The 26,438-nt window shown below is 44.9% G+C and overlaps 2 protein-coding genes, 1 long non-coding RNA gene and 1 pseudogene across 11 annotated transcripts; 2 read left to right on the top strand and 2 right to left on the bottom strand.

The window, feature by feature from the left end:
* The first annotated feature begins 3,351 nt into the window (after positions 1-3,351).
* LOC120687265 lies at positions 3,352-4,166 on the top strand. Its single transcript, XM_039969251.1, has one exon. The coding sequence runs from the start codon at positions 3,442-3,444 to the stop codon at positions 3,802-3,804; it is 363 nt and encodes a 120-aa protein (XP_039825185.1). The 5' UTR covers positions 3,352-3,441; the 3' UTR covers positions 3,805-4,166.
* A 920-nt stretch (positions 4,167-5,086) lies between these two features.
* On the bottom strand, positions 5,087-8,775 carry LOC120687266. 7 transcript variants are annotated; one of them, XR_005680672.1, is made up of 10 exons: positions 8,416-8,770; positions 7,485-7,686; positions 7,270-7,392; positions 6,997-7,136; positions 6,780-6,929; positions 6,523-6,667; positions 6,307-6,381; positions 5,956-6,211; positions 5,651-5,856; positions 5,087-5,453 (listed from the first exon to the last, which is right to left on the bottom strand). It is a non-coding gene; the product is annotated as an uncharacterized LOC120687266 (long non-coding RNA). The 7 variants fall into 7 exon arrangements; XR_005680673.1 differs by having other exon boundaries at positions 7,495-7,686; XR_005680674.1 differs by having other exon boundaries at positions 7,647-7,686; positions 8,416-8,768.
* A 1,492-nt stretch (positions 8,776-10,267) lies between these two features.
* On the top strand, positions 10,268-15,032 carry LOC120689598 (serine/arginine-rich-splicing factor SR34-like). Of its 3 annotated transcripts, XR_005681329.1 has the most exons (16): positions 10,268-10,423; positions 10,600-10,695; positions 11,067-11,132; positions 11,253-11,327; positions 11,410-11,515; positions 11,591-11,637; positions 11,720-11,777; positions 12,847-12,896; positions 13,089-13,145; positions 13,231-13,316; positions 13,389-13,484; positions 13,937-14,048; positions 14,133-14,282; positions 14,470-14,503; positions 14,590-14,664; positions 14,749-15,032. XR_005681329.1 is itself a non-coding variant. In XM_039971911.1 (14 exons), the coding sequence occupies exons 2-14, from the start codon at positions 10,609-10,611 to the stop codon at positions 14,761-14,763; spliced, it is 852 nt and encodes a 283-aa protein (XP_039827845.1). In that variant the 5' UTR covers positions 10,268-10,423; positions 10,600-10,608; the 3' UTR covers positions 14,764-15,032. The 3 variants fall into 3 exon arrangements, 1 of the variants encoding a protein (XP_039827845.1); XR_005681328.1 differs by having other exon boundaries at positions 14,133-14,503; XM_039971911.1 differs by lacking the exons at positions 13,937-14,048; positions 14,133-14,282.
* A 681-nt stretch (positions 15,033-15,713) lies between these two features.
* On the bottom strand, positions 15,714-19,909 carry LOC120689256 (annotated as a pseudogene).
* Between the last annotated feature and the right edge of the window lie 6,529 nt (positions 19,910-26,438).

Here is a 26,438-nt window from a genome sequence, read left to right as displayed (position 1 = left end):
CTGACTGGGCGGTCCGCGAAGGAGGCTGCGGGTGAAACGAGATTAGAGTGGGCATCCTCCAGGGCCGGGTCGGGTTCGGGTCGGGCCAAAAAAAACCCGGTGTTTTTTCTAGCGGCCCGTGCCCGACCTGACCCGGTGGCCGGGCCGTAAAATTGAGCCCGCACCCGACCCGACAGCCAGTCGGGTCGGGTCGGGCCAAAAAAAACCCGGTGTTTTTTCTAGCGGCCCGTGCCCGACCTGACCCGGTGGCCGGGCCGTAAAATTGAGCCCGCACCCGACCCGACAGCCAGTCGGGTCGGGTCGGGCCAGGCTTATGTAAAATGTCGGGTTCCTTCGGGTTTTTCGGGTTTCGGGTCAAAATTTTTAGCCTATGCCCGGCCCGTCAGTCATACCGGGTCAAAAATTTTGACCCGAACCCGCCCATCAAACTCTTCGGGTCGGGTCGGGTTATTTTCGGGCGGGTTGGGTCAGGTCCGTCGGGTCGGGCAGCCCATGCCCAGGTCTAAACGAAATGCAAGGGTGAAAACGGAGGCCTAAAGGTGGGCCCGCGCAGCTGATCGTTGGATCCCCTTGGACGCTCTAGATTTGCCTAATGTTTCACGGTGACATGCTGTGGCAATGTCACCCAATCCAAATCCCCCTTGGTGGGGATTTGGATTCTCGCTCGCACCTCGCTCCGCCATTTTTACCCTACAAGTTTATTTTCTCGTGGGCGGACTGTGAATTTTACGTTTTACCACGGTAGGCAGCACAGCAACGACTAAGCGGGCGTGCAGCGACGACTTTGACGGTAAAGTCGTCCTGGTCGGTGGCGCGGTGGGCTCACATGCCCTAAAAACATTTTGTACTTGTGTGTAGTAGAGTAACCATACTGTCCAAAGTGTTAAAAAAACCATACTGTCCAAAAGTGCTTTGGCCAATTCAGCTGCCATAGGCTCTAAGCGGCAGCGACACTAACAAGTGGTGCGAGCATGCTATATACTACTTCCTCTGTCATGGAAAAAAAATACAAATTTTGTATCAAAAAAAAAGAAAAAAAATACAAATTTCACCTCTCCAGAAATTTAATAATTTTAAATTTATCTAAATTTGTAAAAATAAACTTACTAACATTTATATCTCAAAATAAATTTAGTATGAAAATATATTACACAATTATTCTAATAATACTTATTTTGTAATATAAATATTATTATTATTTTGTATAAATTTGATTAAATTTGAAATGGATTGACATATCAAAAAACGAGAATTGCATTCTTTGGAATGGAGAGAGTACTATGAGCTAAAGAGCTCGAGCCCATTTGTACATTGCAACTTTCACCAACAATGTATGGACGCTACGTATTGTATGCAGTAGGGTCGCTTAGAACGCCGTTTTCGATCTTTTTCCTATGAGATCCTTTAGTTCTCTATACCTTCTCCGGTGCATTTCAACTGTGTGGAGAATCAATCGACACCAAATTTCATTGTGTCGATGAGGATACCTGGATATTGCACGGTGATTGGAGCAAGCAGAGAAGATGAGCAGAAGACGAATGTGTCGCGGAAAAATAAAGAAGGAAATCGAGGGTAAAGATCATCTAGTAGAACCCTTTTAAAAAATAAAATAAAACAACCTGGTAGAATCACCCAACTTTTCAGTGTCTTCACGGCGTGTTTCCAACTTTTCAGTGTCTTCACGGCGTGTTTGCAGCGTGAATGCAGCTCGCGGCATGCTGATGCATGCCAAGTAGGGTTGAAAACGGGATGGAAAAATCTCGTCCCGACCGGCTTCGTTTAGCGTCTAAACCGACCGTAAACTATTTTCGCGGGAAAAAAATAGGAAAACAAGAAAACAAAACGGAAAAACATGCGGGAACAAGAACAGAAACGGTTGGGGTATTTTACCGACCGTTTTCACGGTTCCCATTTTCAGTCGGGAAAATTTCCGCGGGAATTTCCGTATTTGTGTAGGTCAATCCCCCGCATCTTGCTGCCGCGGTGGCGGTGCGCCAATGCCATGCAATGAAGCAGCACCCCTCTCCTCCCGTCGTCGGCCTCATCGGCGCGTCCCCAGGCTCCTCCGTCGACCGGCCAGCAGCCAGTGGCTTCGCCGGCCGCCGGCCCCAGGCACACCACCGCTCGCCGCTGTACCAGGCCCTCTGCCGGCCGCCACGGCTGCCCAGGCCTGCCGTGGTGCGGCCGCCCGCAAGTCCGCCACCAGTCCCCAGGCGTGCTGCAGGTCGCTGCCTCCCCAGCCCCGCAGCCCCCAAGCTTGTCCTCGTCGGCTGTGTTGGAAACGTGAATTGTTGTGTGCATGCGTTACAGCGTGAATTGTGAATTCGTGATTCACTTTACCTGTGTTGCTTAGTTATACGAGTCTTGTTTCCATGTTATTTATGCAGAGTTGTAATTATTTTGTTGAGTTAAATATTTGAAGTGGTTGTACGTATTTTTCCGTTTTGAGTTATCGATTCCCGATCCTAATCGGCATGCTCCCGAGTCCCGAATGATTCCGTTCCCGACATCCCGTAATACTGATTTCGCTTTCCCGTCCGACTTTCTTGTTCCCGCTTCCGTTCCCGACCAAAAAATACAATTACAGAAATGGTTAAGGATTTTTAGCGACCGTTTCCGACTGTTTTCATCCCTAATGCCAAGAGGACGGCTGCGACTCTGTGAGTGTGACTGTGTGAGGCATCTCTGTGAGCCTGAGGAATCGACTGGTTGGTCAGCTAGATCACGTGAGGACGAGCTGCGGCGAAACTGCGGAATGGACCAAATGCCAAAGAGAGCCTGCAGTTCCCTTCCCTCGAACCTCGTCGATGGCGACATGCGGTGACCACGTACTCAAGCCGTCGTCGTCGTCGCGCGCGCGTACCAAATGTGCAGCTCGTGCTCGCCGAGGGCCAGGGCAGGTCGTCATGGCGCGTTGGAGCTCTCTGTGACGAAGGCAAAGCGCCGAGGCAGCGGTGGTCAGGTCGGGTCCCGATCGAACAGCCAGCGCTTGCTGTCGATGACGCAGCCGCGGCCGTGTCGACCAGTGGGAGAGGCCGCCGAAGCAGGGCGATGGTGCACGGTGCACCGCAGCGTCACACGGTTCGAAGCCAAGCGATCTGATATTCGGCCCATTTCCGCGGCAGCCCGGCCCAGTAACCCGAAGTTCACGTACGTACGCCGCCTCCAGCCGCACGGCCACACACCTCACCCTCAGCCACCGCCCACCGCCCACCAGGTCGCCGTCAAAGATAAGACCTTATCCCGCGCGGCCACTTGGCGAGCCGGCGGCCGCCCACGTCAGCCGGGCGCGCTGACCTGGCACCCCCTCCAGCTCCACCTCTCCTACCCAGGCTACCCTATCTACATAGCCAGCCGCTCTTGCCATCACACGTACACCCCCGACCAACCAAGCGAACCACACAACCACGAGAGCGGAGCACCGAGCCCAGGCAGGATCCCATGGCCGCCACCGCCGTCGCGGCGTCTCTGTCCGTGGCCCGGGGGCTCGGGAAGCCCCTCCGCGCCGGCGGCAGCAGCAGCGCGTCGTCGCTCCGCGTCTCGCCCCGCGGCAGGCCGGCCAGCAGCAGGGTGGCCGTCGTCCGGGCGTCGTCGTCCGCGCAGAGCCCGGCCAAGGATTGGGCGGCCGCGGCGGCCGTCGCGGCGGCGCTGGTGCTGCCGGAGGTCGCGGAGGCCGCGCAGCCGGGGATCTCGCCGTCGCTCAAGAACTTCCTCCTCAGCATCGTCTCCGGCGGGGTCGTACTCGTCGCCATCGTCGGCGCCGTCGTCGCCGTCTCCAACTTCGACCCCGTCAAGCGGGGCTGAGCTCCACCGCGAGCACGGCCGCGCCATGGCTGTGCGTATACCTATGTACTGAGACTGAGAGCGGTCGTCGATCTCTTTCTCCGTGTGCTTCCGGACGAACAGTACTGTCTGATCTGATGCTCAATCTTTTGCCGTGTAAATCTCATTAATTTCCTGCTCGTGAAATCTCGTGATCCCTAAGAGCCCCCACACGTTCATCTAGGATCGATCGATCAGTTCGATTTTAGTTTACGGTGGGTCGCCTAGAGTTTCGCTTTGCGACACATGCCGTGTCGGAATTCAATCGGGCTATAGACTGGAGGAGATCACTGAAGCGACGTTTCTTTGAAGAAATAAAATGATGAGCACAACATTATTGATTATGAAATCCCTTGAGGGACTTGATCTCGTCTATAGTTCAACATTATTGATTGAAGTACATGGCAAAGTACAAGTATTGATTGAAGTATCTCTACAAACAACGGAAGAATCACGTGGTGGCCACAAATATGCTATAGTGTTATGCAAGTTAACATGACCCCTTAATCTGAGCTAGCAGCAACAAAGGTTGAGGTTTGCATCGACCTGCCTCCAGCATCACTTTTTTCCACCCGCATAAAAGTGCAATTCCACCTCGATGTGTTAGTCAGAGCTTGTAGCATATATAGGGTTGGCAATAAGGTATTTTGCTCCAAGATTGTTTGGGGAACTTGATGCTCTCAGTAAAGATTGCACCCAAGTTACTTCAGTTAGTTGTTTCATTAGCCAAAGCCTTGTGCTTATTTTTTTTAGATGACTAGCAAATATACTCATGTGTTGCTATGAGCACTTCCTTCTCAAGGTAAACCACGCCTGCCCACCGCCCACGCCTTTTCCCTTCCCTGTTGCTGAGCCACAATCTTGCTCATTTGCTAGTTACAATAGGAACATATGATGATCTTGATTCCACATCATAGGAGACTACAAGCTCCACATCTTCCAGTTTCGCATCCGATGAGAAGTATAATGAATCGAAGTCGATGACTAATTTTAAAGATGATTAGGATTCTATGGGTTGTTTCTAGGAGACTAGTAGAGATGTCCGTTCCACAAAGCACGTGTTTAAAAATCAAATTATTTAAAAATTAATTGAATTGCATGGAACTACTGATGCTAAAGAAATCTTATTAATAAATAACAAAGTTTCATTGACGACCAATATGAAAGAACACATTGAGTTGATCTTCTCAAATTTGTAGCTTGAAGCAACGTTACTCACTAGCGTTGACATGACCGGGATCCTCCACCAGCTGTCATTAAGAGATACACTTGTAACTTGAAACCATATTACCAAGTAAAATATCCAATTAACCTCGACAGCTCGAGCTCTGCCACACAGGGACTTAGGCCATTTAATTTAAGTTGTTTTGGCAACAATCTTGAAACTTACAAAGAAATCCAACAGTATAAGGAAAGACGACATGAGTATTCTACGCTGAGTGAACTGAAATACAACAAGGTTTTTGTTCCAAGTTTTTTCGGTACGCAGCGTGGATTGGCTCATATGCAGCAAACGAATTCCATCTGTGGGCACATGGCAGCCACACCATATCCTGGAGCTCCTGTGGGCTTTTAGCAGATCAACAGGCCGCCGCGGCATGAGGTGTCAATTGGTTGAGGCACCGAGTTCACTGCACAAACAGAACAGCCATTTCAGAATCGATCAAAGCTCTGACAGCATGCATTCATGAGCATAGTGAACTGGGAAAATTAATAGAGAACATACCTTGGACTTGCAATAAGTTGTTGCCAGGTGACAGCAAAGAAAATGGCCAATGTTCATCTCTTAGTTACCAAAGATAAAAAAGAACTCAGAATGTTATAGAACCTTTTGTTGAATTAGATGGAAGGGCCAGCAACTGAAGTTGCATGGCCTGATTCTTGCAGCTACTTCAGGGTGGATGCAAGCCAGTCAAGGCCATCACATAGGCCCTCAAAACGGAGTGCACAGGTCCCCTGTATGTGCCATGTTCTGTTCCTGAGATCATGCAATCCCAGTCCTTCGCTGACCTCATCTGTGCTCATCGCACCTCACTGCATGAAGAAAAAGCATCAGTCTGGAAGTTTAACTCCATCACTGTTCATTTGATCCTTTCATATATCTGCAGGCATTCGCAACAGTTCTAAACTTACCATTTTTCAATTAGTCACAGAGAATCTGTTTTCCCGGTACAATCATTGATCAAAAGGGAATTTCACAAAATGCATGTGAGCACGCCCATACAGTAACAAAAAAAAAAGCTACGCAAGCAGCGGTTAGCACTGCAGAAACACTGCAGATGAAATGTTTACTATTTTTATAAAACATGTTTTTATAAAAATTTGATGAATAAATAATAACCCTCTTGCACATCGTCCGTGTCATCATGCTCCCAGATAACGGAGTCAGCTGTTAGATAGCACAAGAATGCTCAAGTATCAATATCAATCTACACCACCAGATATCAGGGTTAAACACGGTTGTATGATATTTAAAGATCTAACCTTTTACTGCACTCCTTGTAACCGGACCACTGCAATCTTTCGTAACTATTGATTGTCCGGATGCTAGCAACCCAACTGCAATTGAAACAATGAAACAAAGATAATTGTTTCAGGAGACAAACTAACCTTGATCGATTTAAACAAAGATAATATTTCAGGAGACAAACTAACCTTGATCGATTTAAACAAAGATAATATTTCAGGAGACAAACTAACCTTGATAAAATATCTTACTTTTAAGTGACTTGATGACACTTCCTTTCCAGACACTACGATTCATATTCTTCTTGTTGATCATTTCCTTCTTAGCAATATCGGATATATTTGCATAATGCAACCTATCCCTAAACCTCTTAATCTCCTTCTCATTACCATTATCCGCGTATAAAAAAATACAAAATATGTTAAATTCAAAGATTCAATGAATTTGGTCGACATGAGGAGAACATATTGCAAATACTACATGTAATTACCTTCATCGACTATGGAATATTGACTTTTCATCGCATAATTCATAGTCAGTGTGATAAAAATGGTCTGGTAATTAGGATCGTTAATCAAAGATTTCCCAGTATCGGTACCATCCACTTGCCAAGTCAAGACCGATGAAGGAACAGTAACACCTGAAAGGAAAACATGAAGCATTACTGCTCCACTTGTTGATGATTTTACAGGTCGACAGGATAATACCTGATGTGGACAAATTTATATTGCCGACTGTTGCTTCGTCGATCCTTGCAGTACAAATCAAAGCTTCTTTTGCAAATGTTTCAGATGTACCCTCCACTTTTTGAGTCAAAATCGATGAATCGATGAAGCAACTGTAATACCTGAAGGGGACACAACGTGTGAATCAGCAGCTAGTTGGCGGATCGACGAACAGCTCAAGAAGTCGATGGATATGGACTGCTTATAGCTGATGGATGAACTCATCAATGAACAATATTTAGAAGAAGATGCTACATGACATCAAGAACTCCAAGCCCCAAAATCTGTTCACCGTCAGTATCGACTATAACTTGAATGCTCCTCTCTAGCCAGTTCTGCAAATCAACCATCATCATGTTCGGCTCCTTGATGCTGAACCTGATCATTTCATTATTGATTATGACACATCCAAAAAAAGAGATTTCAAATAACTGTTCGCACAACCCATAAATGAAAGCCCAGCATGGCACCAGTTGATACAAGATTGTGTCACAGTCAAGAAGTTCATCAGGTAATTAATCTCGTCCCCTCCCTGCGCTGATGCTCCCAACAGACTTCTTTTGTGCTTATTGTGTTAGAATTTCAGCTGGTTGATGACAAGCCTAGATAGATGAAAGCCAGAGAAGGGTGACCTTTAGGCTTGAGCATTGGGCTCTCATCTTCACCTTCAGTCTGGTACAAGGGGAAAAAATTATACAAATAGCAGCACAGTTTGCCTTTCTAAGAAACAACGGGATCATATCACAGGGTACAAAGCTGATCCAGAAAAATTTAGTAGTAAATTGTGATAGATTTCTGCAAATGATTTTTTTGGCAAGGAAATGATAAACTGAGGTCAAATAAATTATTATCTTGTCCAAAAGGAAATACTCTCTTGAACTGAATAAAAAAAGAGAATTTATATTGTTCAGTACTGTACAAGAAAGAGGAGGATTATAAAAACAAAGAGAGAACACTCTCTTGAACTGAAGTGAACATGATTCAGCTAGGCACAGAAGAAATCAGCAATGTATCAAATAGCAGCACACAAATTCAAATTTTACCCGAGAAATAGATGGCTGAAGAATTTTAATGTTCAAGCATTAAAGTATTTATTGGTCCTACATATTCAACATGCTTGTTCTCTTGGCCAATCTATGTTTGGACAAATATTATGGTATGTAATCCATTTAGCGTTGCACATGAGAAGACCACAAGTAAAGAATCAATTATCCAAATCATCACAGTTAACGACCTAAAAAATCAGTCCATGAAGGGATTCATGTACATGGTCTCTCTTCGGATGAGCAGAAATTTGGAATCGTTGAGATCAGTTACCGTTTCAATCGATGCAGACCAGAACAAGCAAGAAAGGAGAGGAATAGACAGTAAGAGAGGAATGGGGGGAGCGACGACTCGCACCTGGCGAAGAACTGGAGGTCCGTCCACCCGCGCCTCGCGGAGGCGGAGCAGCGCGCCGGCGGCACCGGCCCGCCGCCGCCCGCTGTGTAGCCCCTGTGCGGCGCGCGGACCCGCCATGGAGCGCCTACGGGGCCGCCGTTCGCTGGCCTCCTGCAGGGCAGAGCGGCACCGCGCGTTGGGGTCGAGGGCCGCGAGTTGGGGCGGAGGGCATCGGGGGGAGGCGGCGTCGTCAGGGAGGAGGCATCGTCGGCACGACGCCGGGGACGGAGAGACGGCGCGGCCCTGGGCACGGAGCGGGGCGGTGCGGGTCGAGAGCGGAATGGACGTGGTGGATTGATTGACGTTCAGCTCCCAAAAATAAATTGCCTGATTGGCTGATTTCACGGAGAGAAGATAGGTAGGGTCGGTGGGTATCGGCGGGCGGGTAAGGCTGCGCCTGGGTGAGAAAAAACATGGGATTTTGGTAGAAATATTTTTTTGACGGTGTTTTGTGGTTTGGTCAAGCATTAAGATTTTTTATATGGGTCTAAAAAAGATATTTTGTGAGAGGGTGGATGAGTTTGAATTGGTAACAATTGTTTTCAATTCTTTCATCTTTTATATCTTTTATTTATTTATTTATTTATTATTATTTATTATAGTATAGATTATGTTAGACCCAAAGAGTACTCCAAAATCTCAAACTAAGTCCGCCTAATCTGCTTTGTAAATAGGATGAGAAGAGTTGATGAAGATCAATATATAAAGATTGCGCCTTATCACCACGAATTTCGGTGGTCGCTCATGGGAGCTAGCAGATCTCACTAGCAGCGTATGCAATGTGCGGTCTTGTTAGGGCAAGATGTTGAAGACTTGCTCGGCACCAATACTTTTCCGATATTGGAATTTGGAAACCAATTTCTCGCAGATTACCAAAGGAGTTATAAGGCTAGTCTCAGTGCACAGTTATAAAGCTCTTTTTGTCAAAAAATAGTTGGCCAGAATTTGAACTCAGGATCTCTTACATCGCGTATACCTTTCCTACCATCTCACCTACACATAACTTCTAGATGAAAGATAAATATTTTCCTTACTAATTGGTAACACCAACCGTTTGATGAATTTGATGGGCCCATAAGACTAGCCGGACTTGGTGTTCATGTCCCCATTTACTAGCCTTATCTCGACCCACACGAGGTGAGCAAGGGGGCACTCAAGACAAACCTCACACCATCACACATGCTTCTCTTCACTAGTTTTTTTAGCTGGGTACAAGTTTGAAAACTGCCGAAGAATAAGTGAGGAAAGAGGGGAGGGGAGGGGAGGGGAGGGTGGGGGGGGGGTTGAGATTCAGTGATATTGTCACGATGACATTTTTTGTGATATTGAGTCACTGACGTGTGGGACTCACGTGGACCCGGTGAATATGGATTTCACGTGTTAGTGACTTAATGTCACGAAAATGTCACAATGACAATGTCACTGAATCTACATCCGGGAGGGGGAGGGGATGTAGATAGGAGTTGACACTGACATCATTTCGCCACTGACAAATACCTTCACCTTGGTTGGTGTGTATGTGTGTGGAGGGGTGTTGTCGGATTTTACATACCGATCAAATGCATACATCGTCAGTTGAATTTTATTTAACAAGCACAGACATTGCAAGTCACAAAATTGACCAAATTGCGATCTTTCCATCCATCTGCTATGGTGACAAGAGGGCATTCTTGGAAGGCAGAGAATGACAAGAGGGCGGCCTCCAATATTGGCCATCCCAAAATGGGAGCCCAGAATATAAATGGGCCCAGCAGCCCAAAGAGTCACGAACGGGCTCGCCCCACGCTCGAACTGGCCCGTCGAGAAATCGGAACGAACCTGACTCGCTCCGGCCGTCTGTGGCCGGGTCTCCCTTCGGGTGGTCATAAACCCTCGTCCCCCTTCTCTCTCATCCCCACATCTCTCGACCTACCGGCCGCGGCAGCCAAACCCTAGCCTCGACCCGCCCTTCCGGCCACCGCGTCTTCAGGTACAAATCTACTCTTCTCCTTGTCCCATGGGTGATTCATGCCCCACGCCCCGCCGTCTCGCACGATTTGTTTTGATTTTCGAACCTTCTCTTGTGGGCCGTGGTCAGATTGGGGAGATGCGGATGCGGCGGGGGTTGGTTTGCTGATTGATTTTACTTTATTGGTAATTTTTCAGCGGGGAAGGATGAGCAGGCGCTGGAGCCGCACGATCTACGTCGGGAACCTCCCGGGCGACATCCGGGAGAGGGAGGTGGAGGATCTCTTCTACAAGGTGAGGTTTTTTAATAATAATTTAATTCGTTATCTCGATTTATTAATCTTACCAAAGAGAGGAATCTGTGATATTGTGGTAGGCTAGGCTGGGTTACCGTGTGCTTGTTAGAGACTCGTGATGCTGTATGCTATATTTAATTCCTTAATGAAATGGGATGCACTGGCATACTATTGTGGAGCTCACTGAGCACAGAAGACTGATTGTTTTGAAAACCTTGTACTATTGGGGTTCACATAGTTGTTTGTTCTCTACTTCACTATGGAACGGTAGAACCTCAAGGCTCAAGCTAAGACGTGCTTTAGGATGTGCTTGTAGTTGTGGTACATTTTGCAAAGAAATGTCTAATATTATAAATCTTGTGAATGCAGTATGGGAGAATTGTTGACATTGACTTGAAGGTCCCCCCGAGGCCACCTGGTTATGCTTTTGTTGAGGTAATATATACCTGAATGTGTTGGATAACACGATTATCTTTTCCCTCAAAGATGACCTTGGGGTTGATTGATTATTTGAGTCACAGACAGCAAATATAAGGTACTTTGCTAATCATGTAGTTTGAAGATCCTCGTGATGCTGAAGATGCAATTGCTGGGCGTGATGGATACAATTTTGATGGACACCGCCTAAGAGTAAGCTAAGTAGTGCTTTGATAAGCTTACCTACTCCTGTTCTGATAAATTTATTGATCTAACTCTTTACTGCTGTGCACAGGTGGAGCCCGCTCATGGTGGTAGAAGTAATGCTTCCTCATATGACCGTTCAGGTGGCTTTGGTGGTGGAGCCCGACGTGGTGTGTCAAGGCGCTCAGAGTATCGTGGTATGATTCGTGTTTGAAAATCAATGTTTACTTTTCTTCCATGACTGCAATCTTAACTTGATTCAATGCAAACAGTTCTTGTCACTGGACTGCCTTCTTCTGCATCATGGCAGGATTTGAAGGTTCGTGTCAAACACTTCTCCCACAAGTTTTTGTCTAAGTTTGCATTCTTTCATCTCATTAGCACTAAATATTTCTTTCCAGGATCATATGCGGAAGGCTGGTGATGTTTGTTTCTCTGAAGTGTACCGTGAAGGCGGTGGTAAGTTGCATTTTGGTTAAAGCTGTTGCTTTTATTGCAGTTTTGAATATGAAACATTCATTATACATCTTTAGAAGCTCAGGCCTGCAAAATGTACTTATGATGCTAAGCAATAGGGCTTAATCTTTGGGTGCCATTGGCATCACAGAACAAATTCTATAGATCCTCAACATATTGGTCATCCATTGTGGCATAGGCCTTAGAAAGCAATCCATACCTTGTTTCGTTTCTCTTCTTTAGTACTGTCACCTAGAACAGAGAGAACTAGTTTCTGACAATTTTTTAAAATATGAGTTGCTATATTGGTAATTATTTAGTTGTTAAAATTAATTTAGGAACAGTTCAAATGACAATTTGAACAAGAAAGTGTAAGCTTGTTTGGAAACATAACAAAAAACATAGTATCACAATTTAAACATACTAGCGTCACATGAACAAAATAAAATGTACTGGGACAACAACTAAACCTTACTGCCCTTACTGGAGTAATGCACCTGCCATACCTAATCCCTATGGCTCAAGCAGATTGAAAATTGAATTCTAGATTTGAAGGATATTGCCTTCAAAATTTGCAATTAGACTTGTTCTTAGTTGGTGACATTTGTGAGCTTCCCACACATCAGATATGGACATTCCAGCATACATCCTATGTTCTTGATTCCCGCTAAAGAATATCTGTGTCTCCTGTATGGTTGTATAGCTATGCCTAGCTCAGTTAGAATTTCTATGGCGGAAAAAATTCATTCGTAAATAAGTCTCTCTCCCCTTGGTCTGGAATCCTACACTACCTCTTCGATGAATCCTTATGAAGTTCTACAAAGAACGCACTTGTGAAGTACCCATCATTGCTGCTTATTCTAGGATGGGTTATTGATGCCTTAAGCTCCTGTTAAAAATGCCCCACCACTTGCTGTGCTAGCAATATAAATGCTGCATGGCATAATACTAATGTCTCTTATCATCTATTGTGAAGATTTTGTTTTTTATTTGATTGATAGCTCATCCTTCCTTTCTGTAAGGAATATTATTTTGGTGGCAAGTTCTTCACATATATTTCTATTTGTTACAGGCACCATTGGAATTGTGGACTACACAAACTATGATGACATGAAATATGCTGTAAGTCTATATGACATTGCCTGGTCAATTTGGTGATACATTTCATTTTACAGCTTTTTTCTTGCTCGCTTCTATTTGACTTCTGCAATACTTGATCTCGGACTTTCACTATCTGTCACTGCTATTTCTATCCCTTCTATTTAGTCCTAGAACTGTGTTTTTGATGCTCTTGGCTTTGACAATCAATTGCAGATAAAGAAGCTGGATGATACTGAATTCAGGAATGCCTTTGGGCGAGCTTATATAAGGGTAGGCTTTGTTGCATGTTACTAGTTTAGTCCTGATGATGATCTTCTGTAGTTCCATTATTAACCATGCACCTTACTTTTTACAGGTGAAGGAATATGATGGCAAGCGTGGACGCTCCTACTCACGTAGCCGAAGCCCAAGTCGTAGCTACAGCAGAAGCAGGAGCCCGAGGTATGCTGCCATATCATGATGTCCTTTGGTAACCTTGTCTATAAACTAACTAATATTGAATATATTCTGCAGCAAATCGCCCCGGGCTCGCCGCTCAGCATCTAGATCCCGTTCAAGGTCTGTTTCTTCCCGTTCAAGGTCTGCATCAAAAGGGCGTTCTCCGTCAAGGTAACATACACCAATCCAGCTTAGCTTTGAACCCATAAGTCAAGTTCTTATGTGCTATTTTCTGCATAACACAACCGATACACATTATGCTATATGGACTAGTATGCCTACTTTTGTGTCATCCTAGCTCGTTTGCATTCTTTCAAAGATTGCTGCTATTTTATTTGAAAACAATAGTTATCAAGCTTATTAAAATAATGGCTTTGTTCGGTAAATCTTCAAGGCCTGAATGGAGTCCTGTTGACTCCCTACAGTGATAGAAGATTTCATTTGGTATGTAATCAATGTGTAATGAACACTGTAACCTTTAATTCTTTCATGTCAGCACCCGGGCATGTATACAATGATGATGGCTTGCTGTACAGTCTGATTGCTTGGGGTTCCTTCTCAAGTGCTCAGACACTCTAATTTATGATATGGATTGCTTAGCCTGTTCTATTTTGTTTTTGAAGACTCAATTGTCTCGCCGTTTAATCTGGTATTGTGCGGCGATCTGGGGATTGCGCATTAGGATATTGAGGATGTGATTTTCGCAATTTGCTACAATTCAGTTGGTTTTATAAGGTATGGTTGTTAATTGAGAGCTTCTATGGAAAACTAAAATTGTCCCCATGTTTTACCTAATGTACTGTAACTGATTGCCATCAGAGCTTGGGCTTAGCGCATTGTTTGGAATACTGGACATAGGAGCGTTAAGGATTGATGATCTGGATTATGGTGGTACAGTGACTAGGAATATACTTGGAGTCCAATGCTTGGGGAATGAGTTTTCTTCCTGCCTCGGGCACACTTCAGATGGTTGCTGTAGTTCATATGAACTGTTGACATTATGCTACTTTAATTATTGCATGGAACTGAATGCTTCTATTTTCGATGAGCTTTTATTGCTTTCATTCGGCTGGGCGAGGCGTCATGGCTTTTGGAATCAAGTTGTTAAAGCCGCATTTCGGATATTGAATTCAGTTGTTTCTGGAACCTTTTGCAGATCACCAGCAAGATCTAAATCTCCTAATGCTTCTGTAAGTTTCCTTCATTATAATGAGATAAATTTATTTTATTTTATTTTATTCTGTGCTTTATTTTATCTGCTAAAATGTCTATGCAGCCAGCAAATGGTGAAGCAGCAAGCCCCAAGAAGCAGAGCCCAAGCAGAAGCCCATCTGGCTCACGCTCTCCTGATGTAAAATGATTGCGCTTGTCTTGTTCGCTGTACTGTTAATAACAAACATGGCTGATCTGACTGAATTTCAATCAAAACTTGCAGGCCAAACCTGAATAAAACTGGTGCCACCGATGAGGCATTGCAGATGGGAGTCCAGAGCTCGTCTTTGTCTGGTCACGTGATGTCCTCCATATTGTTCTAGTACCATCGCTGTCCTAGCAACTGCGCAATGAGATTGGATATTAACTATCAGTTTGTATCGTTGGACCCCCGACTTTGTTATGTTTTCTGGCCCGCTGAAGGGCTCATTTTTACTTCAACTTTTTGGGATTGTTGAATGCTATGTGGCTCTGGATTATGTTCACTGAATCATGTTGTTCTGAACCTCGTGCGTGTTTTTCCTTCATGTTCCTCTGGTTTGCTAGCTGACGATGCACAATTTGTGCCTGTCAAGTGTCAACCTTGTGAAATGATTAGACTTGGACACTGACAGCCCGATGTTCTAAGGTCTATTTTGACGTTGAGTCGCAATAGCGCTCCTGTTAAGCGATGGTTGGTGGTTGCGGACTTGTGGTGGCCCGGTAGAGCAGAAAAATAGGATGAGTTCTGGACGGTTGGCTGTATTTGGACGGTATATGTTGTACTGTGTACTTTAACTTACGAATGTGTTGCTGTAAGCCCCCTGTTGTGGCCAGTCTTGATCAGAACAAGGTCACGCACGCTAACCACCCCAAGTTGCACGCAGCAAAAGTTGCTACCTTTGCCGTCCAGCGCGCCCGCCCGCTTGCTGTTTGCTGAAGGCCGGGGATGGGTGACTTTCCATCAGCGTCCGCCGCCACTAGCTCAGTCGCAGATTCGGGGGCAAAACGCTCGCGACAAATGACAAGTCCGCGGCGGCAAGCGGTGACGAGTGCCGGCGAACGACGTCGGTGAATTGAGCGGTGGCGAACGACAGGAAAGCTGGAGGCCTGGAACTAGCCGTGGCGAACGACAGCAAAGCTGGAGGCCTGGAACTAGTGGCTGATAAGAGTAGCTGAAACGTGCGGTAGGTTGCGGCAGCGGCGGGGTAGTTTTATCAGGTTGGTGTTGAGAGTTGAGACCAAAAGTATACATGACTAAAATTGTCTTTGTATGTTTTTATAGATCATTAGATCCTAACATAACATTTTGATTTGCATTCATAAATTCATATGTATTCCATAACTAGTACGCTTCCTTGGATGCTATGATCTTGACGAACAAACTGACCCTTGACCCGTGGGCGCTGCTCTGCAAGTAATTTCCGGCTCTGGTATCGAACCTGCAAATGAACGTAAAGACATAAATCACAGGTCCTAGTAGGTGACATCAAAGAATTGGATTGAAATGAATACGTGCAATTAGTTGCTTACCTTCTTCTCAAAGCACCTATCCTTCCTCTTTAGCCGGAACTTGTTCAGTGCAGCCTCTCGCTGGCTCAGGTGTCGTGAACCTTCGGCACTTGGGGTTTCAGTAACACCCTTATATACATTGGATGATTCAGTAGGGGCAGTGATCTGGTTGGAAGTGCTATCACAGCCACTGCTGCTCAGAGTATTTCTGGTGCTGTCTAGCATGGTACTAATTCCACTTTCACCAGTCATAGGAGAAACATGCCGTGGATTATCTTTAGGAATTTCAACACGCAGCTGCTTCCCACTGGCAATTTGTTCCTCTGCATTTTCAACTGGTTTAGCACCCATTTCATTTGGCTCATTCTGTTGAGATTTTTGCGGCAGTGAAGTTGCTCGCGGGGTTGATTCTTGCCACATTGATGTTTTGATATTCCAAATGGGAGGAGCTGACTGTGGGTAGAATAGGGATGCCATCGGTGTACCATTCCAGAATGGCTGCCCATCAAGTGTGAGACCTTGGACAGGGACAGGAAATGGTACAACTCTAATAGGAGGCTGACTTGTTTCAGTCATGTCTTGAGAGGGAGCTGCCGAATCTCCATTTTTATTTTCAACATCCATTAGTGTTTCTGAGGTGCTGCACATTTGACCATCACCAGAATTTTCTAAGGTGGACACAGCCCTGCAATTATACCTGTTGACAAGATACTTCCAACAGTAAGATATAGTAACGGGCACTTGTAGAACTTTGAAAACAAGAAAATTGTGCAGTAAGATACAGCAATGGGCACTTGGAAGTTCCATGTCAAAGTTTATGTTGTGGCTACAATAGTTGGATCTTTTATGCTTTAAGATCATCTCAAGGTAAGTCACTATTAAAAGAAGTCTCTTAACTGAGCTTGGAAAAGAAAAGATAAATGTCAAAAGTTACTGGAAAATTTCTGTTAGCCTGTACCTAATTTCTGTTAGCCTCTACCTACATTAGGAACAAAAAAAAAAACAAACAAAAATAACAACCAGATCTGTAACTAGACTTATCTACTTTACAGAAGTTTTTAGGATGGTGAAAGTATCGTTAACATGAAAAGCCAAAGGAGTACTTACAAGGAAAATGCAGATGAAGTTGAATGGTTCAGTGTTCTTCTATCACTTTTCTCGTGGTTCTCCAATTTTCCGTAGTTCTTCTAAGAGAAAGTTCCAACTGGTGTGCCGGGATGGAGCCCTTCTCATCATTTCCCCTAGATGTTGTTCTCATAGCATCCACCTCCATCTGTGTGTTATGCTTCTGCTGATTGTCCATAATGTGGACTAACTCCATATCTCTGGAAGCTCTCTCAGAATTATTATCATTCAAACTTGTCCTTTTCTTTGGCGATAAATCGTCTTCTCTTGTTGGAATCAAGTTATTACCCTCAGCTGCTGCCACATCACAACAAGGTTATGTTAGTAAATTTCCTGCAGACAAATTGTACATCACAAGTTGAAAAGAAAGGGAAAAATAACTTTGTATTTTGGTCTGTCCATTTAGCTCAACATTCTTGTGTCTAGGAATAGAGAAATTCCTTTCAGTTGATTGTTTATACTCCAAAATGTTGTTAGTTTGCTTACTTTCAGCCTCCAGCTCTGACCTTGTACAAGAACTCTGCATGAGGGGTATCTAACTAAGTCCATGAAGAACTACGTGAAGAAAGATATCCAAATTTGGTAAACAGCAGGACAGTCCGTCAGTCCCAGCTACCACCTACCAGGAATTAAAAGACTACTCGTATGCGGTATGACAGCACAAAAAAATCGCATAACTCATATATAATGTTACATTAACAGTCTAATACTTTAAAAAACTTTCTATGACAACCATGATTGTGTACCGCATTCTAATCCTGCAAGCAGCCAAAAGATACTTACCTTAAATTTTGGCAGATGCACTTCATTTTACCATGCCCAAAAGGACCGAACTGTGATACTTCGCCAATCATAAACATTACTCTCATTCAACAAACAGTTCCATTACCCACTTGACTCGGAAAATTTATTAATTAGTTGCCTAACATTAACACAGATCCAAATGGTTAAATGACGTCTCTGATATGACCTACTATCGGCTATGCTATGTGGGTAATGAAACTGCCTTTGCACAAAATATCAGGTGATGGGAAATGTTATTGTCCGATCCTTACTGGGCAAAGTAAAATGAACAGCGCAAATGCCATATGTAACTCAGTAACTCACAATAGCATTTTACAAGGCAATTGTAAACTCTAGGCTACCATTAGTAGGACGAAACAGCATCTAGACCACATTATGTCATTGATTTTAAAACTTACTTGAGCATCACTTTCTGTTCACTGCATTCTCTATTTTTAGGGTCTCACCTCAGTTCAAATTATCAGCTTTTCTCACACCAATTTTCTGTTCGATTCTTTCTGCAAGATTCTCTTCTTGTTGTATGTGCTGCACATCAGGACCACCGTTTGCCTGAAGATAAGGCAAGGTAAATTTAGAGAAAATTAAGTCTCATCACAGATTACCAAATCTAAGTATAAAACTATAAATGGATAAAGCATGAAAAGAGATGCAATCATGCCAAAAAGATACAAATATGTCATCTTACCAGTTGTTTTCTCCAAACGTGCTGCCACAAGTTCCTTAATTCATTCTTTCTTATTGGCTTAACAAGAAAATCTGCTGCACCCTTTAGCATGCATTTGAAAACCATGCTTACTGAGTCATGCGAAGACATCACTGGATGACAAAAAACAGCATTAAACTTAGTAGTGACATTTATTAGATTAAAAGAGAGAGAACATGAGAAGATTGACATACTTATAACAGGGATGTTCTTGGACGCATCATGCTCCATGATTGTGGATAACAAGAGGAACCCAGACATCAAAGGCAGATCAACTTCAGTTAAAACGAGGTCAACGTTGAAAGATTTTTCCTTTAATATGTCCCACGCCTTCACACATCAGAGGCTGCAGCAACTGCATGAATAAAATGCAATACATGAGGCTGATTAAAAATACCATTTCTAATTTTTCAAAATGGTGTTACTCGAACAAACCCAATAGTGTAAACAATAAGATAAATTAACTAAAAAAGCTAAGTTAATTATTATAAAAAAATCATCTACCCTAACCACAATTCTCACTATGCTAAAGAATTGTGGCAGTACAGGATTTAACATTCAGACTTTAGAGGCAGATGTCCCCAATCATGAAGGTAGCGATAATTATTGTCTTAGTTGGATTTTTTTATATACATTATTATTATAGGAATACTAGTTGATACTTGGCTCATGTGAAATTCACTACTTCATTGGCCTAAAGAGCAGGCAGCACCACCATACAGCAATGTTTTTTTAACATTAATTTACTGCAGGCTGCAGCAAGCCAGTAGTTCACACTAAGGGAGGCGACTGTCAAATATCTCAAGATCACAGTCAACTAAAAACCACAATTCCTCGCAAAAAAAAAAACACAATTACGGAATTGCCCACACTGACAAAAAAAAAAACATTGTCTCGCGGAAAGCAGGCGTATCCGCGTATCACACCGGGCACCGAAATATAGCAGAAGTGAGATGTCTACTGCCCAGAAACACGAGCAGTTCCCAAAACTGGCAAGTTTTCCACCGAAGGCCAAACTGCGCTCGATTGTTTCCAAGTTCCAACAAACCAACACCGGCAACCTCCATTCCACATACGACTCAGCTCAGCGTCATACTCTTTGTCTTCGGTTACGTTTTAGCCGCTCTTAACCCCTAATTAACCCCCTACGCAGCCTAAAACAGATACCAATTGCACAGGCAATCAAACGATTCGACTCAGCTGGCGAAGGCGGTGCGTTGTGCGTACCTCGGTAGCCGCACTTGCGGAGCAGCGCGGACTCTTATCCTGATTTTCTTTCTTTTCCGTCTGGGATCTGACTTAACTACTGGGTCCCGATTCGTTCGCGGGGTGCAGTCCGATTCCGGCTAGGAGTCGCGATTCCTGGCATATATATATATATATATATATGCAAGTTGTAAGTCCATACATATTGCGTTCCAGGTTGTGTAAATTAAATCTTGGGGCGCAGGATCTCACGTTAGACAAGGTAGAAGGGTCGGGCAAGTCGCAGATGGAGATGAGGACGCAATCGTCGGGTCGCTGCTTGTGTGGCACGGCCAAGCCGGCGGCGGCGGTGCAGCAGAAGCATAATCTCTATCTGGTGCTGGACGACTGGGATAAAGGCTACAGCATCTACAGAGTGAGCGAGGAGGATTTCGTCGTCTCCGACGCCGACGCCGACGCCGACGACAAGAACAGCCCTCGCCAACAAGCGGACTCCCCGCTGGTCCGCATCAAGGCGTACCAGTGCGCGTGGTTCGTGGCGGGCCATGAGACCAAGATTTTCGCAATGAATCCGGCGAAATCCAGCCCCGGCATCCCCGTATTGGACACGGCGACCTTGTCGATGACCGTGTGCCCCAACACCTACTCCCGGGGTGACCATGGCCAGAGACCCGTGTACGCCTCCGTCGGGGACAGGTTCCTGTGCTTCTCCTACCCTTTCGTCGACGTGCTGGGGCCGGAGCCGGCGGCGCTCTCCGGCGCATGGTCATGGACCACCATCGAACATGATCAGCCGTTCGACTCCACCTCCGTCGGCGGCTACGCCGTGCACCCGGACGGGCGCACAGTCTTCATGTCAGTGTGGGGCTACAACCCCGACGTTAGTCCGGCGAGAATTCACGGCGACCGGTGCAGCACCTACGCCTTTGACATGGAGCGCTTGGATTGGACCTACCTCGGCGAGTGGACCCTGCCGTTCAGAGGGCAAGCCCACTATGACAGGGAGCTGGACGCCTGGGTTGGGATCTGCTGGTACAAACAGGATGGAGCTGCCGGCCGCGTCTGCTGCTGCGACGTCCCGCCCGATGCTGAGCCGCGCGACACCGTGCCCACATGGAGGCTCGGCGTCGACGTGCTTTTTCGTCCGGACGACTTGCATTTTGGCGCTAAGCTCGTGTACAAGGGCGACAGCAACTTCTGCTTGGTCGAGTCCCGCCGGCGGGTGCACGACGACCATGATGGCCGTTACTTTCGCGACGTGAAGATGACCTCGTTTGCCCTCAAGTACGACAAGCTGGGAGATCTGCGGACTACCCGCCGTCGGGGCTATGCGTCCCTGTGGTACCAATCTCACAAAGGTGGGAACCCGGCAGACGATCCAGTGGCGTTCTGGATGTGATGTGAATAATGCTCACAGGCTTGCTTGCTTCAGGAGCATATATATATAACCCTGTACTTTCAGCTTATGTATACTATGTTGTAGGACAAATAAATGTGGCATACACAGTCGTGCTAGTTCTGCTATGGCTCTAATGGGACATATATATATATATATATATATATATATATATATATATATATATATATATATATATATATATATATATATATATATATATATAAAACACAAAGGAAGCAGCTTATAAACTGGGTTCGCAAATATTCCTATGGCTCTAATGGGACATAACTTTCATCACAAAGGAGAAGTTTAGCTATCAGTTTTAATCTTTGAAATAAATTCTCTCCAGCGACAAGATATAAAGAATCAGGGTCTCATTATTCTTACTATATCCATCTTAAGCGAACATGATGTACTTTTAAGCTCCCAACAGCAACAAGATTTCTAGTAATATAATCACGCAACACTCATATTTAGGTTAACACTAAGCAAAACATCTTTTCATGTCAATTTAGTTCGAAACGGAAAGCAACTCGCGTAAAAATAGAAAGTTTAGGAAGCAAACCGAGCTGTGGACGGAAATCAGCGGAGGTGGGGCCAGCAGTGGGCCGCCCGACCTGTTTATAGGGCCGCGCGGCCTGCCCCTGTGGCGCCCCGTGGCCCGCTTTGTCGTGCGAGACTCTGGTTACTTTCTGTTTTCCATAGATTTTGTCGTCGGAAATTCTATTTTGGTCTTCGTTCTTCTCCCCCACACTTGCTTCATGTTACCTTGTATGCAAAGCACGGTGGAGACATAAACAAATATCCAGAGAAAAATAGAGCGCAATAAATTAATGATGGATCACTTTACTCAATATATGGAGAGCACTTTATTACACTTTGACACTTAAACAAATCTAAACTTTAGAGCAAACCAAACTATTCAAACTAGACTTTAACAGACTCGACACTAATACTTGTGCTCTCTCTAACTAAAACTTCAAGAGGACCCTTACCCTTCTTAGGATCGCGACCAACATCCTCATTGTCCCTTCGCTTTTTTCTAACATCCTCCTTCTTAAGAAGATGTCACTACTACAGAACAGTCCTTTGTTCCAGACCATTTTTCCCGACTGCCATTGGGCCCGGGACAAAAAGTGCCTTTTGTCCCAGGTCCAACGGCTAGCCGGGCCAGCGGGCGGGGCGGGGGGGGGGGGGGGGGTTAGGTGAGTTGGCTAGGAAATCATGTGCTAGGAAAGAGGTCTTGGGATCGAATCCCGCAGGGTGCAAAAGCCTCCCGGAAGTCTTGTCCCGGTTCCAAAACCGGGACAAAAGCCAGTTTGGAACCGGGACAATAGTAAGGGTGCTGTTGGTGCGATGTATGTCCCTACACATCTCTGCGAGGGCAACTTCCTGGGCGAGGTCCGCAACAGTCTTCCTATTCTTCTTTTTCTGCAGCATCCTCTGGCTGGCTTCTAGGAAGGGGATCCTCTTAATGATCTTCTTTAGCACGTACCCCATTGATGACGACACGGGATGGAGGTGCATTAGTGTACCTATGCACTCTCGTGTTGCCATGTTCGTCGCAGCGCATCCTAGTAAGCCACTCGCCGGCCTTCGGCTTTTGGACGTAGACATGGCTGGGGACTCTGATTGGCTTCTCCAATGCAGCTTCACGACGCCGATCATAGGGCTGGGCGTACATGACCTGCTTCTTCCCTTCTGGAGGTGGTGGAGTTGGAGGTCGACTAGGAGGCACGCGAGGCAGAGGAACATGGTCGAGAGGTATGATGGCTAAAGGCTTAGGCTCTTTCTTCAATGGCACCACGGCCTTGCTCTCCTTGTTGTAGGGGGATGATTTGCTTGTCGGCCATGGCTGCTGGTTTGGGAAGATGAGATGAGAAAAGAGAGGACATCTACCTATGGGTCATCGGCTTGCAGGAGGGTTCAAAATCTAGTCTTTGGGATCGCTACGATAATTGAACAAACGACTCGTAACGGAGAACTTTTAGAATCTAGGCAACAGAATATCCGACGAAGCAAAAACTGGTGGCGTGAGGGGGCAGGACAGGTCTGCGCGGCCTCCCCCGGTGTCCCCTTGTGATCTGCTTTGTCGTGTGGTCTTCCAACTCTACTCTAACCCCCAAAAAACATATTTTCGGACTCCGAATCGAAGAATTATAAAAATGTAGGTAAATGGATAAACTCTATTACGTCTAATTCCTCGGACTCTTTATTGGGCTCTAGAAAGATTTTGAGACGTTGACCATTTACCTTGAATAACTTACCTTCGTCGTCTTGTAGGGTGACGGCTCCGTGCGATGACGTGCTCACCACCTTGTATGGTCCATCCCATTTGCTTTGTAGTTTTCCATGCCCAAAAAGTCGTACCCTAGAATTAAAAAGTAATACCTGATCGCCAGGAGTGAAGTCCTTCTTAATCCTCTTGTTGTGCCATCTTTTGGTTCTTTCTTTGTAGATCTTAGCGTCGTGGTACGCTTTCTCTCTCCATTCGTCATGCTCGGATAGTTGCATCTTCCTTTTGTTTCTGGCAGCTTCAAAGTCCATGTTCCATCTCTTGATAGCCCAGTGAGCCTTGAATTCAAGCTCAACAGGTAAGTGACATGTCTTCCCGTACACCAGCTGATAGGATGACATCCCGATTGGTGTCTTGTAGGCTGTCCTGTAAGCCCAGAGTGCTTTGGGTAGCCTATCTTTCCATTATGTTCCCATCTGGTCCACTATCTTCTGAAGGATGTTCTTGATCTGCTTGTTGGACGTCTCTGTTTGACCACTTGTTTGTGGGTGATAGGGAGTAGCGACGTTGTGTTGGATCCCATGGTTCGCGAGATATTTCTCGAAACGTCTGTCGATGAAGTGAGACCATCCATCACTTATCACTACCCTTGGCACACCGAATCTTGGAAATATTATTTCTTCAAACATCTTCATGGAACTCTTATGATCAGCAGCTCTGCATGGCATGGCCTCAACCCACTTAGAAACATAGTCTACTGCCACCAGAATGTATTCATAGTTTCCGGATTTTGGGAATGGTCCCATGAAATCAATTCCCCAGACGTCAAAGAGATCGACTTGTAGGTTGGTGGTCAGTGGCATGGCATCTCTTGTATTGATGTTGCCATGTCTCTCACATGCTCCACACCGTCGGACGAAGTCTTTTGTGTCTTGATACATGGTTGGCCAGAAAAATCCGTTTTGCCAGATCTTTGCATGAGTATGGAAGGCTCCATAATGCCCTCCATATGGTGATGAGTGGCATTTTTCGATGATCTTCATTCCTTCTTCTACTGGTACACACCTCCAGAGTAGCCCGTCTGAGCAAACTCTGAAGAGGTATGGCTCATCCCACATGCGATGATGACTCTCGTAGATAAGTTTATTTTTGTCGACCCCTGGTGGTACATATCCTGCAACCATAAAATTAACAATATCTGCGTACCAGGGGTCAGATCGGGTGATCCGATAGAGCATGTTGTCCCTCATTGCGTCATTGATGGGTGGTTCCTGTGGGTTTCTCAAAATGCATTCTATACAAATGACCGGCAACAAAATTTTCTACTCCCTTTTTATCTTTAATTTCTAAATCAAACTCTTGGAGCAGCAAAATCCATCTTATCAATCAAGGTTTAGCATCTTTCTTAGTGAGCAAATATTTCAAAGCAGCATGATCAGTGTAAACAATCACTTTAGCTCCTACTAAGTAAGATCTAAACTTGTCAATTGCATAAACAACAGCTAGCAACTCTTTCTCAGTTGTGGCATAATTAAGTTGAGGTCCCGTCAAAGTTTTACTAGCATAAGCAATAGCATGATGCTTCTTATCTTTTGTTTGCCCCGAAACAGCCCCCACAACATAATCACTTGCATCGCACATAATCTCAAAAGTTAAAGACCAATCAGGGGGTTGAATAATGGGAGCAGAAATGAGAGCTTTCTTTAAAGTTTCAAAAGATCTAAGACAAGGATCATCGAATTCAAAGGGAACATCCTTAGCTAGCAAGTTAGTAGGAGGTCTAGCAATATGAGAAAAATATTTTATGAACCTTCTATAAAAACCAGCATGGCCAAGAAAACTTCTTATCCCTTTAGCATTCACAAGAGGAGGCAACTGTTCAATTACTTCTATCTTAGCTTTGTCTACCTTGATCCCTCTTTTAAAAGCTAGATGGCCTAGCACTATTCCTTCTCTAACCATGAAATGACATTTTTCCCAATTAAGGACTCAGTGCTTTTCTTCGCATCTTTGCAAACCTTATCTAAGTTTTCTAGACAATCATCAAAAGTCTTTCCATATACAGAAAAATCATCCCTGAAAACTTCCATAATCTCTTCAATCATATCAGAAAATATAAACATCATGCATCTTTGAAAAGAAGCTGGAGCATTACATAATCCAAAAGACATTCTACGATAAGCATAGGTTCTATATGGACATGTAAAAGTGGTTTTGCTTTGGTCACTGGGATGGATTGGGATTTGGTGATACCTAGAATATCCATCAAGAAAGCAAAAGAAAGACTGATTTGCCAACTGCTCTAACATTTCATCAATGAAGGGCAGTGGAAAGTGATCTTTCCTTGTGGCTTTATTAAGTTTTCTATAATCTATGCACATACGCCAACCAGTGATGGTTCTTTGAGGAATTAATCCATTCCTCTCATTTTTAACAACAGTCATGCCTCCCTTTTTAGGCACAACTTGAATAGGACTAACCCACTCACTATGTGGCACTTGATAAATAATCCCGGCGTCCAATAACTTAAGACTTCTTTCTTAACTACCTCTCCCATCGCATTATTGAGTCTACGTTGGAGGATGGAATATCAGGATCTGTGGGAATGCGATGGGTGCAGAGGTGTAAGGATCACCGGGGTGTCCGACCCTAGAGGGGGAGGGGGTGAATAGGGTCGCTAATCGCTTTTCTATCCTTGGGCTCAATCTAATTGCATAAGATAAACCTAACACGTCCTACACATGCTAGTTATGACTAAGGTTTATCTATGCTACCCTCTACTTACCCCAAAAGACTTGCCACCTATAGCCAATCCTAATCAAACTAACTAGAAAAGTAAAGGTAAGCAAGAAAGAGTAAATGCGGAAACGTAATGCGGTAAGTAAAGCGGTAAGGGAGAGGATATGCAAACTCCCGTGAAGACACCAAGACACACGATTTAACGTGGTT

This window comes from Panicum virgatum, chromosome 9N (genome assembly GCF_016808335.1).
Source record: "Panicum virgatum strain AP13 chromosome 9N, P.virgatum_v5, whole genome shotgun sequence".
NCBI lineage: Eukaryota > Viridiplantae > Streptophyta > Magnoliopsida > Poales > Poaceae > Panicum > Panicum virgatum.
The sequence above is the reverse complement of the archived record's forward strand: the minus strand, read 5'-3'. Positions and strand labels throughout refer to the sequence as shown.